At 38.6% G+C, this 20,379-nt stretch overlaps 1 protein-coding gene across 7 annotated transcripts in view; it reads left to right on the top strand.

Annotated features, from left to right (window-relative positions):
• The window catches only part of LOC139746783 (uncharacterized), a 136,672-nt gene that overhangs the window by 75,178 nt on the left and 41,115 nt on the right, over positions 1-20,379 (top strand). Inside the window, exons 3-12 of one of the 7 annotated variants that reach the window (XM_071658336.1) lie at positions 3,222-3,455; positions 4,706-5,839; positions 5,888-9,541; positions 9,817-10,180; positions 10,759-10,973; positions 13,561-13,734; positions 14,356-15,252; positions 15,790-15,987; positions 16,137-16,325; positions 18,026-19,391. In XM_071658336.1, coding sequence (XP_071514437.1) covers positions 3,222-3,455; positions 4,706-5,839; positions 5,888-9,541; positions 9,817-10,180; positions 10,759-10,973; positions 13,561-13,734; positions 14,356-15,252; positions 15,790-15,987; positions 16,137-16,325; positions 18,026-19,391 — 8,425 coding nt within the window. Of the gene's footprint in view, positions 1-3,221; positions 3,456-4,705; positions 9,542-9,816; positions 10,181-10,758; positions 10,974-13,560; positions 13,735-14,355; positions 15,253-15,789; positions 15,988-16,136; positions 16,326-18,025; positions 19,392-20,379 lie in introns of those variants that run through there. The other 6 variants (XM_071658334.1, XM_071658335.1, XM_071658332.1 and 3 more) reach the window with 6 other exon arrangements.

The following is a 20,379-nucleotide window of genomic DNA, read 5'->3' on the forward strand; positions in this document are numbered from 1 at the left end:
AGCCAGAGCAGTGTGCGTTTCTCAAAATCCTTCGTCCGTGGTGTCATATTGTTTCACGCGGAAAGTAGTAAGACCTTTTTTTTTTTTATTCTTTACCGCGTGTGCATCATGTGAATTGTGTTGTTGAAAACATGGTGTATTTATGGCGGGCCGAGTGAAATTGTACGATGTAGCACCAGGAAACACACCTGTGCATGGTTAGGGTGTGTAGTGAGGTCAGGTAACAACCTGGCCTAGAGGGATGAGAAGGGTAGCTTGCATTTGTTACCAGGACTTTGCTTTCTGAAATGCTCATGGTGAACCCGCTCTGCTTCCCCTCACCCAGACCCTTTCACATGTTGTCATGGTTGTTCTGTCACATCTGCCTCTTTATTTTTTTTTCATGCAATCAAGGTTTAAATCCACCAGTCAGTTTATAACATTGTTGTGGGAATTAGAATTACAAGGAATCAAATTACTGATGAGTTATTTATCGTTAGATTTTTTTTCGAGGTTTTTGAGAGACGAAGGTGAAGAGACAGGAATGTGGTAGTCCAGGTTGTATTGGAGGTAGGTGGAAGTGTCACAATAAGGCCACTTTTACAACACCCAACACAGTCAAAAATAGAAATAAAAACATTTTGAAATATTAATTTCAATGAACAACATGTGTAACATTATTTGAAAAACACTTGACTAATAACAAAGGTTTTTATGATATTTTTGCACTACATTTATGACTATAATGGTGTTGGTAAACTCGGGTTTGGTTAGGTTAGGTTATTTTAGGTGAGGTGAGGTAAAGTTAGGTTAAATGTAAATGTAATTAATTATATTCCAATGCCTTTTATCCGTATTCGTCTTAGGAAGGTAATTATATTCCAATGCCTTTTATCCGTATTCGTCTTAGGAAGGTCTAGGCCAGACGTGGTGGAGTGGTAGGAGTCACGGACAGACACCCCCCCCCCCCCAGGCCATTCATTCACCGCTAATGTAAGAATGACTGTGGTTCCCCGGGGCGCCCTGCTCCGGCCCACAATTACCGGCGGTGCGGTCCGGGGGAACCCTTGTCACCCGCACACCCGTCTTGCCCCTAATTAACATACCCCAGGCTGAAATCATGGCAGACAGCGACCGCTACCCCTCCAGTAATATTAGAACATTTCCAATGAGCGCAACTTAACCTTGAAATGTACAGCATTGATCATTTTTTGAAGTAGTGGCTCGCATTAGGAGAGAAAGGTCCTCTCCTTCAGTATGTAGTGGTTTTTATGGTTATTGATTGGTACGGTAAGTCCTTCTTATCAAGTTGAACTGTTTGAATGGTCTCTTTGTGTTTTCAGAATCTGTGGTTGGGGTAATATAAGTTACAATGACGCATACCCACATCGGCCGCTCATGGTTACCTATCAGTCTGTTCAAAAACAGCTCATGTCATAAGTTGTGTTGTAACTGATGCTGCATCTTGTTTCACACTTTGGGGGAAAAAAAAACTTTGTTATAACTCGCTGGGGCCGCCGGGCCGGTAGTGGCGTAGGAAGTTGTCCAGCGAGACGCCTCCGGCAGGCGAGCTGCCCTCGCCACATTCCTGTGCTCCCGACACAACGGAATTCGCAGAAAAATAGGTAGTCGTGACCAGAGTAGAGAAGCCCACATCACCCTGTGTTCATACCACCAGCTCTCTCGTCATTTGTTTGCTTTTCTGTTTTAACGTTGTACTCGGGCAGTCATAATGCTTCTTCTGTTCTGTCTGTAGAGAAGGAACTGGTTGGTCCTTAGGGAAACTCCTTTGAAGAATGTTTTAGAGGCTGGGGCATGTCCAGGGAGTCACCCCCTACAGCTGTAGACAATAAGCTTGATAATATACATCAAATCATGTATTATGTTATTCAGTAATGATATATACAGTCTTATTAATTACTCCCTTCCTAATAGTCCCTCAAGAAGAAAGAAACAATGTAAACGTATGTCTGCTTAAATTTCAGTGTTGACCTTGAAACAATGGTAAATTACCACGGAAATAATTCCACGATAAGTCATTTTTCCCCTAACTGCATAGCATATTTATTTGGTTTATTGATCAAAACTTTTTAATCTCGGCTTTCTTTATATTTGGTACCCGGTGAATGTAAAGGTATTCACCAGCTACTGAATGTATTTTTATTGAAAAATGGTCGCCAGCCTCGATAAACTTATTTCTGTACAGCAGCTGTACTCGCTTCCTTGGGAATTTTGGATTAATACTAGTTATTTGACTTGAAATTCCAAATATAGTGTTGATTTCTTTTAATAAACTCTTATCTTTCAAACCACATTTGTTCTGAGTTTTTCGTACTCAGTATCTTGACCATCTCTCTCTCTCTCTCTCTCTCTCTCTCTCTCTCTCTCTCTCTCTCTCTCTCTCTCTCCAGGTAAAGCCATTGTGAGTTTGAGTGTCGTGGCGGCTGAGTATGAAGTTAGCCAACCATTTAACTTCGTTAATGTGGAGAGGGTGTCAAGAATCCTGGTGTGACTCAGGATATCTTTCCAGGGACTCGTGCAGCCTAAGGCAACGCAATTTCCGGCTGCATGGAAATGTGGACTTCATAGGAATAAGAAATTCTTTGGTAAGACTGCACTCCCAGCGATACAGTCTTGCCAAAGGTGACTTTTACCTTTATTGGTCCACCCTTATTACAACTATGACTGCGAGTGGTGATATGGTAATTAGTCGCGAATCGATGACTTAAGTAACTTTTATAGTACAATATATATTAAGTATTAAGTTGAATATTTTGAAACCCAGACGATCGTTATATTTTCTCTTCACCGGAGATGGGATTTGATTGAGGCATGTTTTATATGTGCCATGACAAGTCATGATTAAAAAAAGAAAATACACTTGTCCACATTTGTGTAATTGCTGGTTTGAAGAGCCCTTGATGTTAGACTCATCCTAATATTACAGTTTCACTGTTGAGAAAATGAACCATTTTTCGTTAGCTTTGGTTCATATCTGGATAAGTTTAGATTATTGCTCACCTTTAGTCATGTGTATAATGGGCATTTCTGTTGGCTCTTGGAAAAACAAAGTTTGTGATGAAAAATTACCAAAGAAATATGGAAACATTCTACTGTACCCACATCCCGTATATACGAGAAGTATTTTACTGTATTCAAAGCCATCTTAGATTTAGTTCTGCCTTATTTGTGTAGTATGGAACATGTTGCACTCATGATCACCTCTTGTTTTCTTCTCCCAGGGTCCCTGACACGCGACCTTCGGCAGTACCTGAATACCCGGTTTCAGAAGGGCAGTGTTGACCATGAGCTACAGAACACCATTCGTGACAACGTGTACCTGCGCACTGTTCCCGTGACCACCAGGACACCACGTCAGGGAGAGGTCAACGGGGTAGACTATACTTTCCTCTCTAAAGACGAGTTCCGTGCTCTCCAGCGGTCTGGCAATCTTTTAGAGTCTGGGGTCTTCGAGGGTGAGTCTAAGGACTGATTGTCTAGTTTTGCCTGTGTTCATTGCTGCACTAACACACGAGCTGCACCCAGCTTATATGCTTGCCTGCTATGCATGATGCTCTTGTTTTAAAGGCACTAATCCACATTTGCCCTGTGGTTTGATGTCATAACACAAAACGTATAATTCATCTGTAGAGTAAATAAATATGCATTTATTTTTTGATTAAATTGTAATCTGTTTTGTTAATGTTTCAATCTAAGTATCTCTATTTGTCAGGTAGGCAAATTCATCTTCACAATCTTTTTTTTTTTTTTTTTCCTTCAGTGTTTGGTTATGATTTGATAGGCTTGATGAAAAATTATCAGATTTTTCATCATGTTCTTGAAATGAACACTTCTTGTAAGAATCATCTTTGGGTATGCCAAATCCTGCTTGGCTCTGGGAAAATGTGCTGTTTACAGAACTGTCATCTTTTATAATTATTCTAGAAATCATTGTAATTTCAAAAACATTCTTGGCTTCTCCTGGGAGGCAGGATCTTTGAATTCATTCTTCACCTCAGGTTTAAAATCAGATACAGGGAGGTGTGTTGCATATATTATATAAGCATTGCGAATTGGCTACAAATTATGTTGTATCTATTGTATCCATAAAGGTACAGATTTACATTGATATAGAGATAGGTATAATGCTGTAGATTCACCTGAGCAGAAGTAGAAGTCTCAGATGTTTTTCCTTTCATAATATTTTGTCCTCTGTAATGCCTGAATATTTTAACATCACATACTTATTAACACTGAAATGTTTTGTTTTGTTAACTGTATAATGTACAAGTGAAACAAGAAATACAATAGTGTTGAAAGATAAGATTAAAGATAACATGGCTTTGATGATAACTGATAAAGGAGGCACAGAGTTGTTCACCTGCTCAACAGTCATTGTGTGCTGTGATGGAGAATACTCGTAGACCATCCTACAAGGACCTTCTGCATCAATACAATCGTAATCGTGCCTTGCAGAAAATATCACATCATGAAGGTAAGGTGAGGGGCAAGTAGTCGAGTTAGCCAAGGATTGGGTTTAGGAAATTGCTTTAAGGAGCAAATAAGGCACTGGCATACCCATTTAGGTGTGCATGGAGTGACTAGTGTTTAGCATGTACATCAAGTTAATCTTTAGTCACTAAACCTTTAAATCTCTCTCTCTCTCTCTCTCTCTCTCTCTCTCTCTCTCTCTCTCTCTGCAAAGGGTATAGTTTTATGATTGCAGGTCATGAATATGGGACACCAGTACCATCTCCTGTCTCATCAGCATTGCCACAGAGACAGACAGTGGAACGGGTAACAAGGCGTAGACTGCAGCGTTGCATGACATCTGCTTCCTCAAATGCCTCTCCAAGTATGGCATGTGATGTTCACTCTAGCATTCCTGAGGGATCGCAGCATTTGCCACCCCTCCATAGTCCTTGGACAAGTGCCAAACGTGGGAGGTCGTGGCTGCCTAGCGATGATGCCCCACCTAGTGAACCACAAAGTGAACCAGGTTTAGACCCAGAGATCCTTATAGAAGCTGTTGATGATAGTACTAGCCTCTCACGATCTCATTCTCTACCAATGAAACAACCACGTTTTGGAAAACGCAGGTCAGACAAGATCAGAACGCTTCCTATTCGATTATTAAAAGGAGTACAGCGCCCTTCAGTTTTGGAACTGAATCGTACCTTCAGTGCAAATGAAATTAAGGAATATTTTATTCGACATGGAAGTCAGCGACACCGTTTTCCAGTACATCAGGTGCATGGACAGGCCCATGTGTCCAGTGTACAAAAAACAGCTTCAGAAGTGAAGCAGCAGACAGGTAGTTATGTTCAAAGATCATTTAATCGTAGTAGAAGTTCTCCTTCCTTGGAAAACAAAAGTTTGATATCATTTGCTGTAGATGCTGGATACAAAGCTTCACCTGCCAGCTCCTATGTAGCTCAAACCTTATTGACACAGCCCCGTACAAAACATCATAGAAGTTTGTCTAATGTAATTAGTGAGGAAGATTCAGATGAAGAATCTTTCTTTATGGACAGTAGTGATGGTGATAGTGATACAGTTGTGGGCAGTGACAACGAGTCATTATTTTCTAATGCAACATCAAGTTGTAGTTATCGTTCATCTGTTTTTTCAGATAAAGAAACTATGCCTGAAGACATGACAATTACACAGAGTATTTCTAGATGTGATCCTGCAGGCATATCTCAGATTAACCCTCTTTACAGACTCTCAGTATCTTCATTAGAAAGCCTTCATCCTGATGGATGTAATTATTTTGATCCACTTGATAATCTTTCCCTACTCAGTAATGAGGAATCAGTAGACCCTGAAATTGATGTAGTACTGCACCAGTCTGTGGAGCATCAAGAGCATGATTTGAACTGCTCAGTGACTCCACAGGGTGAAAAACCACCTTTTTTGGCTTTGGGTGGTAAATTGTTGTATAGAAATAAAGTAAACATAGACAGAAATAAAGGTTCTTCAGTTGTCATGCAGGAAGGTAATCTAAGTAGACACTCTGTATCTTCAGCTGAGAGCTTTGGTCTTTCCAACTGTAAGAATTTTGATCCACTTGATAATATGTCTTCATTTTCTAATGAAGAATCAGTTGATCCAGCTCTTGATGTCTTACCCCACCAGTTGCTGGATTGTACAAAGAATCTTGTCCAAAGTAATGTTTCACGTCCAGGTTTCACGTCTGTGAATAGTAGAGATCTAAGCAATAATGAAGTTAACACACCAAGCATTGTAGAGGAGAGCATTTTACCCAAACCAACAGGATTCACCTCACATTCAGTATTGATTAATGATGTGAGTAGTATGAATGATTCTCACACTGGATCAAAGTGTAACAGTTCTTGTGATGATAGTGATTCGGCTCTTTATTCTACACCAAGAGGAACTTCTGCATCATCTGATGTGGCTTCCAATGACAAATGGGATGTTATATCTTGCACTGATAGTGATATGTCCAGTGTTCACTTAGATGACTTAGCATGTGACTCTGGATGTGAAAAGCAGTTTGACAGCAATGAGAGTGGTTCCTCATCAGATGTTTGTGTTGTTTATCAGGTTAATCCTCCACAGCAGAATCAGCTTAAAAGTTTTCGTCCAAGTTATGCTCTCACATTTGATAAGTTATCAGGAATGAAGCTTGTACCAAAGGAAAAGCCAGTTGTTCCTCCAAGGAGTTCGTCACTTAAACAGTTATTGATGCATAGTAAACGTGATACATGTGTAAAGGACTGTATATCAGGTGTACTTCCTCTGAATGATAACCATATTTCTTGGAAAGATACAAACAATTGCTCAGTTGATGAAATTGATAATTTCAAAAATCTGAAAGAGGGAGAAATCAAACAAGCTAAATTCTGTGGCTCCCCTGATAATGATCGGCTTTCAGTCTTAAAGGAAGAAGCTACATCTGATGGCCCAGTTTGCAGTGATGCACATGAAAGCTTGGTGAGAGATGAGAGCATCTGTAATGTATTACCCATTTCATTATTTGAGAGTATGAGTGAAAACTTCAGAAAACCTTCCAACAAACAGGATTTGTCACCTGTCACAGCTGTAGAAGGTAAACATGATACTTTGAAGCATGTAAATACAGGAGATGCATTAGACCTCTCATTCTCAACTGATGAAAGCCAGGGTATTCTGAAAACTGCTCGCAAAGAGGAAGCATTTGTTGACACTGTTCTGAAGAATATGGTGCAACCAGTGATTGAAAAAACAGATGAAGTGGTTGCAACCACTGGCAAAAGTGTAAAAGATATCATTCTGGAATTAGAGAATAATGTGAGCAGGAAGAATGCATTGGATGACACAGCTTTGAACAGTGCTTTCCAAGAATTAACAGAATATGTAGGCAATCAGAATATAGTAGACACAGATTTGGATAATGCATCTCAGGAAATAGCAGAGTGTGTAGATGGTATGAATATATTTAAGGACGCAGATTTAACGGGTGCTTTCCGAGAAATGGTTGATCAAAGGAGTGAAAATACATCAGTAGAGGAACCTGCTAGGAAGCAGAATTCATCACTTGTCACAGTTTTGAGTGGTGCACGTGATGGTATGAAAGATTTTGTGTGTAGAAGAAATGCAATAGAGCATTCAGTCACAACCACTATAAATACAGTTTTAAAGAAAATTAATAGCAGAGAGGAAGCTGTATTTGAGATAGTTCCAAAGAATGTGATGCAGACCATAAATGAAAACACAGATGAGTTGATGGCACCCACAGATATGATTTTAAAGGATACCATGCAGGAAATAGAGCAGAATGCAAATGAACAAAAGATGAAAGAGGATTTGATGTTGAATGACGCTTTCCCAGCATTATTAGAATGTGCAGACAATCAGAGTACATCATTTGACACAGTATTGGATAATTCCTTTGAGGAATCAAAAGAATTTGTTGACAATAAGAATATATTTGTGGAAGCAGTTTTGAAGGATGCTGTCTTTGAAAAAATTAAAGACACAAATGAAGATTATGTTTCCACAAAGTTGAAGGAATCTTCAGGCAGTAAACATTTAGTAGATGGAACAAGTACGAATAAGTTCCATCAGAGTGTTTCTGGTCATGATACGTATAGAGTGATTGAAAAAAATGTAATAGAAACTTGCAATCAATCTCCAGGTTTCATACAAGAAGCGAACAACAAAGAACAAATAATGAGTGGAAGAAGCGTGTGCGTTATAAATAAAGATATTGAAGAATGTCAGGTGAAAGAAAGTAATGTTACTTCAAAGACAGTTGGCTTAAAAGATGTAATGATGAGAGGAGCAGGATATCCAGGGTATCCAAAAGAAGATTCAGTTGAACTTTTCAAAGAAAATGTTAAAGATGTAAAATCTAATTCTTTAGACAAAGGACAATTATTGTATGAAACTGAACCAAGCAGTGAAGAAAGAAATGCAACATCTTTCCTTATGCAAGAAAGCAGTAAGGAGACTTTTGATTTACCAGCTTTAACCGGTGTATGTAATAATCGTGTGCAAGAAAGTATTGATACAAATAAAAAGGTGCTATATTCCTCATCCAAAGGACCTCGTCCTCCATTACCCCCCAAACCAGGTCTAAATAGTACTAGGAAAATAGGACTGTCAAATAATAAATCATTTAGTTCTAGACACAGTCTAAAATCATCAAGTGGATCGATGGACCATACTCATAACATTAGCAAAGAACAAGAGGATAGTTCATTTCAAGGTCATGAAGTACATGTTGTAGATGAGAAAGAAAACTTTACTGAAACAGAAACAGTACCAAAAGAAGCCTGTGGATTTACCCAAACTAGCAGCAGTGTGTTAGACCATAGCATGGGATTTCATCATGAAAACTCACCACAATATCCTGATCCAATAGCCATTAAAACTAGTTCAACCAATGAGACTATGAAAGTTTCAGAGGAATTTAATTGTGAAACTCGAGTAGATGACAAAGGACTTGAGCAGAGAGCACATCCTCCCCAAGAAGTGTTTGGATTAACCCAGACGAGGTGCAGAATGTTTGATCAAAGAATGGGTTTTCATTCATCCCAGTACCTTGATTCATCAGTCATTGACCAAACTAGTTCAAGCACTGAAACAGTGATATCTTCCTCTGAGGAAGTTAAATGTGAAACAGGATTGAAAGATAGAGAACTCCAGCAGAAACCACAAGCACCTCTAGAAAGAACATTATTTATTAGTAGAAGTTCTCCAACTCGATTTAGCTTGATAACAGATCCAGAAAAGAGACAACAGCGTGCCTTTCATAGGAATATACCAATAAAGAGGCCTCGTATATCAAAAATGAAAACCAGAAATATTTGTAAAGACTCTAGTTTCACTGGTGATATTGAATCCAGACGCACCCCTGTAATTGACTGTTGTGACAGTCCAAAAGATGAAAAAAGCTATATCAAAATGTTGTTGAAATCTCAAAATTCAATTAAAGATATTGATAAGATTGATAACCCATCAGCAACTATGAAAATTTCTAAGCAGGATAGCTCCAACTCTCTACCTGGTGGCATGGAGCTTTCATCTCTTAGTGTTATTGGGGATGGAACAGGTATTTGAATTGAGAATGCTTTTTAAAGTCTTATGCAAACTTAGTGCATGTTGTAGTCTGTCAAAACTTACTGTATTTTTGCATGTTTGATGCACTTAACAAGTCTTTTTACTAAATATTTCTTATGAAACGTATTTCATATCTGTTTGACTTAATGTTTGATATACATACTGTAATATGATACTTAATATGAAACTGTTTCATTTTGAATAATGATTACAATACATTAGTTTGCTTTAGTTCTTTATATTTCCTCACTTGATTTTCTGTTGTAGGTAACCACTACGGCACCCCAAAACCACCCTCATTACCACCAGACCATTTAGCTCGGGGGCCAGGGGGCACTGCTGTCTTACCAGGAGCTCATCCCAGCTCTGAGGGTAAACGTCGACGTAACCGCTCCAATGTAGAAGCCATGGCTGCCAATACCTCCGGTACAGAGCCTCCTCTAGAGTCCCCCAGCCACCCTTATTCTTCTGGGACACATTACGGCCCCCCAGGCATGTCCCAGAGTATGGTGGCAGAGGAGGGTGGGATGCACCTTCAGCCCCCAGATTCTCCTACATCTGGGGAATTAGGGCCTCTTCCATTTAATTGGGAGAAAGCCTATACAGAAAATGGCGAGCCATATTATATAGAGTGAGTAGGCATTTATGTTTGATTTTGAAGATTTATTTTAAAGTAATGAGATAGTGGCAGCTTTTCTGCATGAACACCTGCATTTTAACTAAGATTTGGTGTCATAATTGCTTGGGAAGGTGCTCATTTGACATAGGAAGTCAAATTTGCCTCAAGTAGTGTTTTTGACATGGGAAGTCAAATTTGCATCAAATATTTTATTTATTTACCTTATGGTACATGTATATACATAAGATACCATCTGAAAAAGTGGTAAATAAAGATTATTGATGTACTAGAATATTAAAGAAGTAAAGATTATTGATGTACTAGAGCATTAGAGAGAAAAGAATTACAAAAGAAAAATTTTAGTGATAACATATAAATAGAAAATGAGTTCTTTGATCCTCAAAAATTCACTTGTTTGTGCTGTATGGAATTGTAGTAAAGTTTTTAGGCTTCAATAACATTTTGGGAGGATCCTGTGGGTGCAGTTCAGATTAAGTAAGTATACATGATAGAAATACTTGGAGAACTGGAGTATTCCAAGTTAGTTGAATGTTAACAGAGGTATGATCTTTCTGTTTTTCTTTAACTAGTCATATGGCTGGAACTTCTTCGTGGCTGGATCCAAGGCTTGCCCGTGTTCAGAAACGAAATGCCGAAGAGTGTGGTGAGGACGAATTGCCTTTTGGTTGGGAACGAATAGATGATCCACAGTATGGTACATATTACATTGACCATGTGAATCGCAAGACTCAGTATGAAAATCCTGTAATAATGGCAAAAAAGCAACCAATTGTCCCAGCTCAAGGTAGGTAATAGAATATATATTATGAGATGGTTAATTATTTGTAAAGCAAAATAATTGTTTGCTACAATATTTTTAGTTGTGTTTGAGCCTTTGCTTGACCAGGCAGAATTTGGTGGACAGCAGGTATTTTTTCAACAGATTCTTGAAATTCCAATCAAGGCATGTGCCAGCTGCCCTGAAAACAGGCTGTAATACCCAGTCCATCAGGACAACCCAATTTTACATCCTCCAGTCTCTTTCATACCTTAGTTTTCTTCACAGGTAATGATCAGTCCATCATTTAGTCCCCTTCTTCGTGAATGGTGAACAGCAGCATTAATTTAGATATGTTAATCCTAATAAAACAGTTTTTGCTGTAGTTCTTTCTGGAAAGTGTTTACAGTGCAAGCTTTATTATCGGGCATCTACCAAACCTAGGTGCTGCTGGAAGATATTTTACTGAAAATGAATTTGGCACCATAACAGTGCTTTCCAGTAGTAGCAGTTTTAAACTGTGATAGAGCTGGAAATAAACCTTAAACTATCATTTTTTCATACTGCTTTACCATTTCCTGTGTTAGTGAGGTAGCGCCAGGAGCAGATTAAGAAAAGGCCTCATTCGCTCTCATCCATTCTATAGCTGTCATGTGTAATGCATTGAGAACGCAGCCCTCTATCCACAACTAGGCACCACAGACCTTTCCATGACTTATACAAGGATTTTGTTTACCTTATATTGGGAAATGGGAAATTTAAATTCTCACTCTCTCTCTCAGTGTACTGTTAGAGAAAATGAAGAACATGTATGGAACTACTAAAGAAACATGTAAAAATTTGACATATGGTTAAAACCAGTTCCAGATGAGCCAAGAATTAATAGTTATGTAATGCAGATGGCAGCCGTACATCAAGCAAAATATGTAGTTAGCTCTTTGCAATACCTCTGCCATTCTGGTTAAATCTTATTATAGGTGCTCTCTCTCTCTCTCTCTCTCTCTCTCTCTCTCTCTCTCTCTCTCTCTCTCTCTCTCTCTCTCTCTCTCTCTCTCCTGATCAGATGGGGATGTAAAAACACTGACACAGTTTTTAAATGGGCAAAAGTAAACATAATAGAATGTAATGAAGATAGATTTGAGCAGGTAATTTATGGGTCAGGGAAGTATTCTTGAGTACTATTATCATATAAAGGCCTGACAGGAAAAATGGTATGAAGTGGGCCAAATGTAAAAGATTTGGTTGTCATCATAAATGAGAAATTGGATTTCAGAGGGCATATTGAGAAGATAGTGTTATCAAGTGATGAGTGATATGATTCTGAGAGCTTTCTCTGCAAGAGAGTAGCTTTCTTAAAATTTTTGATACATGAAACCTGTAGATGAAAATGTCTGATATATTAATAATAAGCAAAATTGATAACATCTTTTTTTTTTTTGGTTCAACAATGAAACACTTAGAAATAAACATATTAAAGAGAAATCAGAAATGCATCACATGGAGAATCAAGGGGATTAAACATATGAACTACCATGTAAGGTTGAAAGAACAGCAAATACAAAGCCTAGAAAGAAGAGAAAGAAATATGATCATGTATGAATTGCAATAAATTTAAGGTATAAAAGAAAATTTTTTAAACCTGTTAAGCATTTACACATTTATACAGAGCTGTTAAGGTTTCAGGAATATCGTGGAGCTTACCAAAAATAAATCAAACAATAACATTTGAGAATCCAACCAGAGAGGTAGAACAATTATTCATTATACTGCCAAGAGAAATTGGAAACATGCATGGAACATCTACAGAAATATTTAAAAGAAAAAGTGATGTAAGGTTTAAGTCAGTCCCAGATGAACCAAAAATCAGTGATTACAAAGTAGTACAAGTGGCAGCTGAGAAGAATATAGCCTTATACATCAAGGAAGACGTGGTGAACCCTGCACACTAGTTTTTCAGTTTGGCTAAATCTTGTCTTGTCATGGTACACTCTCTCTCTCTCTCTCTCTCTCTCTCTCTCTCTCTCTCTCTCTCTCTCTCTCTCTCTCTCTCTCCAAATCATGAGTAACAATTTGCAAAAAAGACCCACCATTCATCATTTAGAATGTAAGTAATATTTGGCAGAATATAGATATGTAAATGGTTTGGACATAAGGAGAGAATAGTAAGGAAAGATTGACAAAGAGGATATATTTGTCAGAGGTGGAGGGAACAAGGAGAAGCAGGAGACCAAATTGAAAGTGGAAGAATGGAGTGAAAAAAGATTTTGAGCAAACTTGGCCTGAACATGCAGGAGGGGGAGAGGCTTGCAAGGAATAGAGTGAATTGGAATGACGTGGTATACTGGGGTCGATGTGCTGTCAATAGACTGAACCAGGGCATGTGAAACGTCTGTGGTAAAACATGGAAAGGTCTGTGGGGCCTAGATGTGGATAGGGAGCTGTGGTTTTGGTGCATTACACATGACAGCTAGAGACTTGAGTGTGAATGAATGTGGCCTTTTTTGTCTGTTTCCTTGGTGCAACCTCTCTGAAGTAGGGGGTAGCAATGCTGTTCCAATGTAAGATTGAGTAGTTCTGTAAAATGGAAGAGTACTGTAATTTTTTCATTATTCAGGTGGAGGAAGTAGCCCAGCAGAAGGTGGGAACAACACTTTTCCCCGGCAAAAGAAGTCAGCACCAGATGCCGGTGGTGGAGTGACCCCAAACACTAATGAAGGTTCACAACCTGTCTCCAGTAGTGGACACAAGCGCGCAAACAGTGAGTGCGATCTAAAGTCCTCCCACACAGGTACCTAAGAAACCTCTATCTGTGCCGGTGTTCAGTAAAGGCATTGGTTAGGAATCATCTATTCTCAGTACCTGTTTTCTTCTGACACACTTGAATGTTTGTCTTTGTAAAGAGAGTGGTAGAATGTGAACACTTTGCCTTTTATGAACATAGGCCATCTCTTCTAGGTGATGCAGGCATGGCCCCTTTGAGCCATACTCCGTTTGTTAGTGTTAGTGTAATAATATCTCCATACAGAATATAAAAGGGCAGTCTTTTTGGATTTTCTTTTCTTGTAGTATCCCTATGCTAAGTTCCAGTAGGGATTCTAACCCTCTGATTTTCTGGCCTAAGAGGGGACATGTCTTGCATGCCACTTGTAGTTTGCATCTAATAATGTCTCTGTTGTAACAGTCCAGAGACAAGGATTACTTTGCTATTTTGTTTTTGTTTTTAGCAGCTTTTTGTAAACTAGTGAAAAAAGATTTCATGTGTTGTCATTGCCTCTAGGTAAAGATAGTTACATATGTTGTTGTGCAAGCAAGAAAATGTATTAAGATATAGATAAGGATTGGTCTTTGGCTAAAACAGTCTGATTTGCTTGCCTTTGTTTGTAAGTGAGTTGTCTCTGGGTTGTTCTAGGGCTCATGCTGTACCTGCCCTGTTTACCGTGCTTGGCATCAGAAGGCAAAGACTCTAAGCTGCAGTTACAAGCGCAGCAAACGAATATTCGGGTCCACAACCGGATGGACAACTCCCACCCACGCTCTCGCTCTCTTTCTCCTAATCACAAACATCCTGAAGTATCACCCAAGCATTCTAATCTTAACAGACAAAACATTACCATTTCAAGCCCTATGGATCCTGTACACTTGGCCAGTGGTACTCCATATAAGGCAAATAATCTATCATCAGATACTCAGGTTTCTAAACCAAACAATATAGCTCTTTCCTCAAAGCATTTTTATCCTAATGACCAAAATGTTCCTGCCAGTAAACAAAATAATTTTAATAGAAACCAGAAACCTGTGTTAAGTCAGGGTTTCAAAAGTCAGGAGGTTAAAAACCCAACATTTAATCAAACAATAGTGCCAAATTTTGCTAAACCTCACTTTCCAAACTACCAAAATATTGTACCAAATTCTCTCCATCCCCGCATACCTCAGGCCTCATCATCCCCAAAAGGTCCATCTCCATCATTGGGGAGGTCCTATAGCAGTCCTAGATGTAGTGTAATTAACATTTCCAGTCCATGGCATTATGGCCCTGGACAGTCATATTCCCCAAACCATCCATGGGTTTATTCTTCCTCTGCAGTCATATCGGGTAGTCCTCAGTTTCCTTCACCTCATCCTTATACACTTACTCGCTTTTTCTCTTCTCCACTGCCCAGTAGTCAGGATTTGTCATATCCTACTATTCACCACCAAAGATCATACTCAAGCTATTATTCTTATACTGCCTTCACTCCCTCTGCGTCCCCTCTCTACCTTCCATCCGAGGACCCTATAGTATCGGCAGTCAGCTTAAGACGGAAAGGTATTCTCCAGATAGTGTTGGCTGCTTTATGCTTGTGCTAATGAAAGTTCTGCTGGGCTGGCTAAAGCTTTGGCATTTTTTAAATGCAAAAGAAATTAATATGTTTGTATGTATAAGCTGGAATGCAGTATTTGGGGCTTGTCTTGTTGAGGTGTTTCCAGTGGTACCTGATGTGTGGACTTCATTTATTCATTCATTTATGCCTACTAATTATCATAACACACTAATGAAATGTGCTTTTAAGATAATCTGATATGGAAGACTGGGTGGTCTAACACATAAATCACTAACTGAATAACAGCACCATATACTTGTGTGAAAACTTTCATCATTCTCATTCTCTCAGTTATAAAGTGCTTTTTTTTATCCTCTTTTGATCAGTGATTGGATGTATACTGTATATCCTGATGTGATTTGTATATGAAGCCCTTTTGAATACCAAGCTATAAGAACAAAGAAATCAGATTAATAGAAATATACAGTATGATAGATAATTGATGCTTCACAGGTAGATGATGAATTATTTTTGCATTGCAGATCGCTCTGGCCAAAGTGTGCTATTTACACGTAATCCAGCAGAGCTTCAGGGTGAATTTATACGCACTAGTCTCGTTAAGTCTTCCCGAGGTTTGGGTTTTACTATTGTTGGTGGAGATGATAACGAAGAAGAGTTTCTACAGATAAAAAGTGTTGTCCCTAATGGCCCAGCGTGGCAGGATGGAAAACTTCGCACTGGTAATCCTAATTCTAAACATGATAGTGTTGACACATTTCAATATTGTTGTTTTGACTAAAGTTATAAAGATATGTGTAAGCTTGGTGCATGAAAAAGTGATAACTTGAATTATCTGGTACTATTTATTATACTGGTATATATTTTTCAGGGGATGTGCTGGTTTATGTTGGGGACACATGTGTCCTGGGTTACACCCATGCAGATGTTGTCAGTATGTTCCAAAACATAGACCCTGGTAGAACAGTGTATTTGGAAGTGTGCCGAGGCTATCCTTTACCTTTTGATCCCAATGACCCCAACACAGAAATTGTGACAACGGTAGCTGTTACATCAGCTGGTAAGTTATGGTAACTTAGTTTTTTTGATACATCCTATTTCACTGTTTCTGATGTTAGATTATAAGATACTGAGAACTGAACTGTAAAATTGAGTACATATGAGCATGCTGGAAAGTCCATCCATTGTTTGTAATTCAGAGCTCTTTTATTATCGATATGAATTATCTGTGATTATTATGTTTGCTAAACCATCAAAAAGAAGCAGGCGCTTTTTCAGTAACCTTTAAGATGTTGATTTAGTCATCAGAAAGGTGAAGCATTAACTACTCTCATATAGTAACAAAACTGATTTTGAAAAGGATCATAATCCACTTTTCAGGTATATATGAATTGATAGAAGAGGTCAAGAGAGTGTGGAATAGGTAAAGATATTACAGAGGAGATTTGAAAAGTAATGCACCTTTTAATGATAAAGATGTAGATAGTAAAGATGAAGTAATGAGTGAGATGAAGAAAGGATGAGTTATTGTCTTTTTTTTTTCCCCAAAAGAAGGAACAGAGAACGAGGCCGGGTGAGGATGTTCCCTCAGAGGCCCAGTCCTCTGTTCTTAGCGCTACCTTGCTGACGTGGGAGGTGGCGAATAGTGTGAGAGAGAGAGAATGATCATTCCACTGTAAAAAGATAAATTCATCAAAAATGGTTAAAGAAATACAGAAGAATAAGTTTTAGCTTATTTGGCAGTGCCTGTTTGATTGACTATAATCAAAGGAACCCTTTTATAGGGCTTCTATAGCTTCAAAGGCTGTGTTACATTCAACATGGAAATGAGTGAGTCTTATGGAGTAAGAAGCTTTTCGACAAGACTGTACTTTTTTGTTCATTGACAGCAATACAAACATTAGCTCATGAAGCCAGAGGAGGAATTGATTGTTTTTGTTAAGTAGATTACAGAACCTCTTTTAGGTGAAAAACAAATGAAAACAATTGGTAGACCATATTTTTGCTCCTGGGCAGGTAATTGAAAGACTGAAGAAATAAAGAGACAGTTAAGAGTACTGTAAAACACAAAGGTAGTGAGGTGCAGGAGGGGTATAAGTGGATGCTTTGAGTGCAAGTTTATATAGGGAGAAGAGTGCTCTAGGTGCCTACGAGTGAACATGGCAATGAATGGAACTAAGGAGGCTGGAGAGATTCATAGGGTGTAAGAGGGTATTGAGGTCTTGGATACATAAATGAGCATTTGGAAGGAGAGGTTACTATCTTTAGGGTAAAAGGTATGGATGTGAGTCTTTGGCACTGAATGCGGAAGAAAGGAAAAGGGTTGGTTCATTGGAAATGAAATGCCTCGGTTTAGTATTGTAGGAAAAAACAGTGTAAGGGTAAGGTTTGATTGTAAGTGCAGCCTATTGAGAGAGACCAGGATGCACTGATATGGCTCAAAAATATGATAAACAGAGAAAGAATGATTGTCTTTCCCTCCTATGCAAGGTATCATCAGTGACACTACCATATATGTTGCATGTGTGGGATTTGATGGTTAGCACAGTAAAACATACTTTAATGTACTTTTAGCCATTTCATGATGTAGACCCCTCTTGAATTTTGTCAAAATATTGATGAAACATTTGTTTTTTTCATATTAAGAAACTGCTTTTCATTTTGACCATGGTATCTTGACAGGTAAAGCAATGTATGTGACATAGCTTCCTAAAGCATTATAATGATTAACTATTATTACTATTTCTCTTGTATTTACAGATGCACGATCTTCTAAGTCAGCATTTGGGGAAGGATATGAGCGATCTAGGAATAATTCAAGTGAAAGTATGAACACAGCAAAATCAATGCCGGACTTAAGTAATCCTGAACGTGTGCAACAGGTTCCGAGGCCTGGTAGTGCTGATCTCCTTAGTTCAGAAAATTTTGAGCATACTCCGGATATTTTAGACTTTTACCCATCAGCTCTAAGTAAACCTGAATATTTGACTATACCAATAGTGAAAGGTACTAATGGGTTTGGATTTACAATAGCTGACAGTGCTTATGGACAAAAAGTAAAAAAGATATTAGATCGTGGAAGATGCAAAAACCTTATTGAAGGAGATATTCTAGTGGATATAAATAATATTAATGTAAAAGGAATGAATCACACGGAAGTAGTGCAGGTGCTGAAAGACTGTGCACAAGGGCAGGAGGCAGTCATTATGGTGCAACGAGGAGGGCTTAGTTCTCCATCTAAATCTCGAGGGCTTCGTAAGGAACAGTTAAGCCCCAAGAAGTCTGGAGTTGCAACTGGGCTGTTTAGAAGCAAAACTCCTACGGCAGATATGTACAGTTCACAGCCAAAGGAGATAATTCCAAACAGACCAAAGACTCCACTTGTGGATACTCGAAATCGACCGAAAACTCCAAATGTCATGAGTGGGGTTGACATTAGTGGGTCTGGAGATGGAAGCAGACAAGTGGAAGGCAACTCAGATTACCGGCCACCCTACACAGCTACCTCTGTACATGCACCTTTTCCAGGTGCATTTTCTTATACTGGGGGTCAGGTAGATTCCCAGTATGACACAAAGGTCAACAATATGTCTGCTCAGATGAGTCAAGTTAGCTTAGAACAAAATAATTTTGAAAATTATATTGGTGAGAGTCAGGGTTACCGAGGTGATGGTCAGGTTCCTGAGCAGAATAGCTATAATTACCACCATGACCTTTACAGCCAGGATGGTTACTTTCAGCAGCATGGTGATGAAAGTGATATGAAAAGAAGCCACACAAAGACACCCACCAGGGAATATAATAACCAAGGCTATACTCAGTATCCCTATTTTAATGAAAGTAATGGTGGTAATTCAAATCACATAAATAACAACCATCACAACACAAGCATGGAGCAGAACTCAGGCTATGGCTACATGCAGTATCCTAAAGATGGCTATGACCTACCCCGGCAGGACTCTGGATATAGTTCACAAGCCCAAATTCCACCTGCTAGGAATCCTTATCCTCCTTACTATGGCCAGAATAATTCTGCTGGATATAATAATCAAGCTGACAGTTTAGGAAGAAGGAAAGAATCAACCAGCTTTGAGTATGAACATCCAGCACCTGTCAGCATGCCCAGGTAATATAAAATGAAGTATTTAGGGTTTCTAGTGTGCTAGTGGTTGTAACTTACTTCTTTAAGTTTACAGCAATTAATTATGTGTGCTTTTACTCCCTGGAAAGAAGTGGTAATTGGAGATACTTGCATATTTGTATATTCTGTGGTAAGTACCTTTGGTCGGCCATTAAGTAATTCTCTAAGGCATTGTATTAAATTGCTGGCAGTCATTTTTTCTTATATTTCACCTTAAGTATAAAAAAAGGGAAGAAGTGGGTCCTTAATATTTAGTTTTTTTTTATATTCATTATTTGTATGAAAATATGGAATATTCTTGTGCCTGACAACTGGGCAGTGCTGGTAAGATGTATAGAAGGATAGTAGCTGATGTGTCAGAAGGAGTAGTGATCCTGTGAATGAAGATTAGGGTCAGTTTAGAATGGATGAGGATGTGTAGACCAGATATTTGCACTTAGACTAGATAGATGGAGGAAAAATTGATGAATGTATGTAGAAAACACATATGATAATAAGATTAGGAAATCTTTTGGATAGATTGTGACTTTTTGGTGAATATGGAAGACTTCTGAATGGTGTTAAAGAGTTGTTATAATGGTCATAGTGCATGTGAGAGACCAAGTATGAATAAGTCATTTGAAATAAATGCTGGGGTTCATTAGTGGTGTGCGATATCACCATAGTTGTTAAGTGTTTTTATAGATGGGATTTATGTAATTTTGCAAGGTTGGGGTGATAGTGTGCTGTTCGCTGAATCTGTGGAGGTCTCATGAATTATGTGTCATTTTGTTGGTGTGTGTAGGATAGGGGTGCTGAAGGTGTGTTAATAAAAGATTTTAGGTACTGAAAAACTGGAATGTCAGATAGTAATATTAGTTTGAATGATAATGTAGTGGATGAGGTTAGGAGTTTTTAGAAAAATTTTGAAAGGATGAAGTGTGAGCAGACTTATGAAAAGGAGACAGTGTGGAGAGGTAGTGAAAGTTGTGAT

This window comes from Panulirus ornatus, chromosome 66 (assembly GCF_036320965.1).
Source record: "Panulirus ornatus isolate Po-2019 chromosome 66, ASM3632096v1, whole genome shotgun sequence".
NCBI classification, from domain to species: domain Eukaryota; kingdom Metazoa; phylum Arthropoda; class Malacostraca; order Decapoda; family Palinuridae; genus Panulirus; species Panulirus ornatus.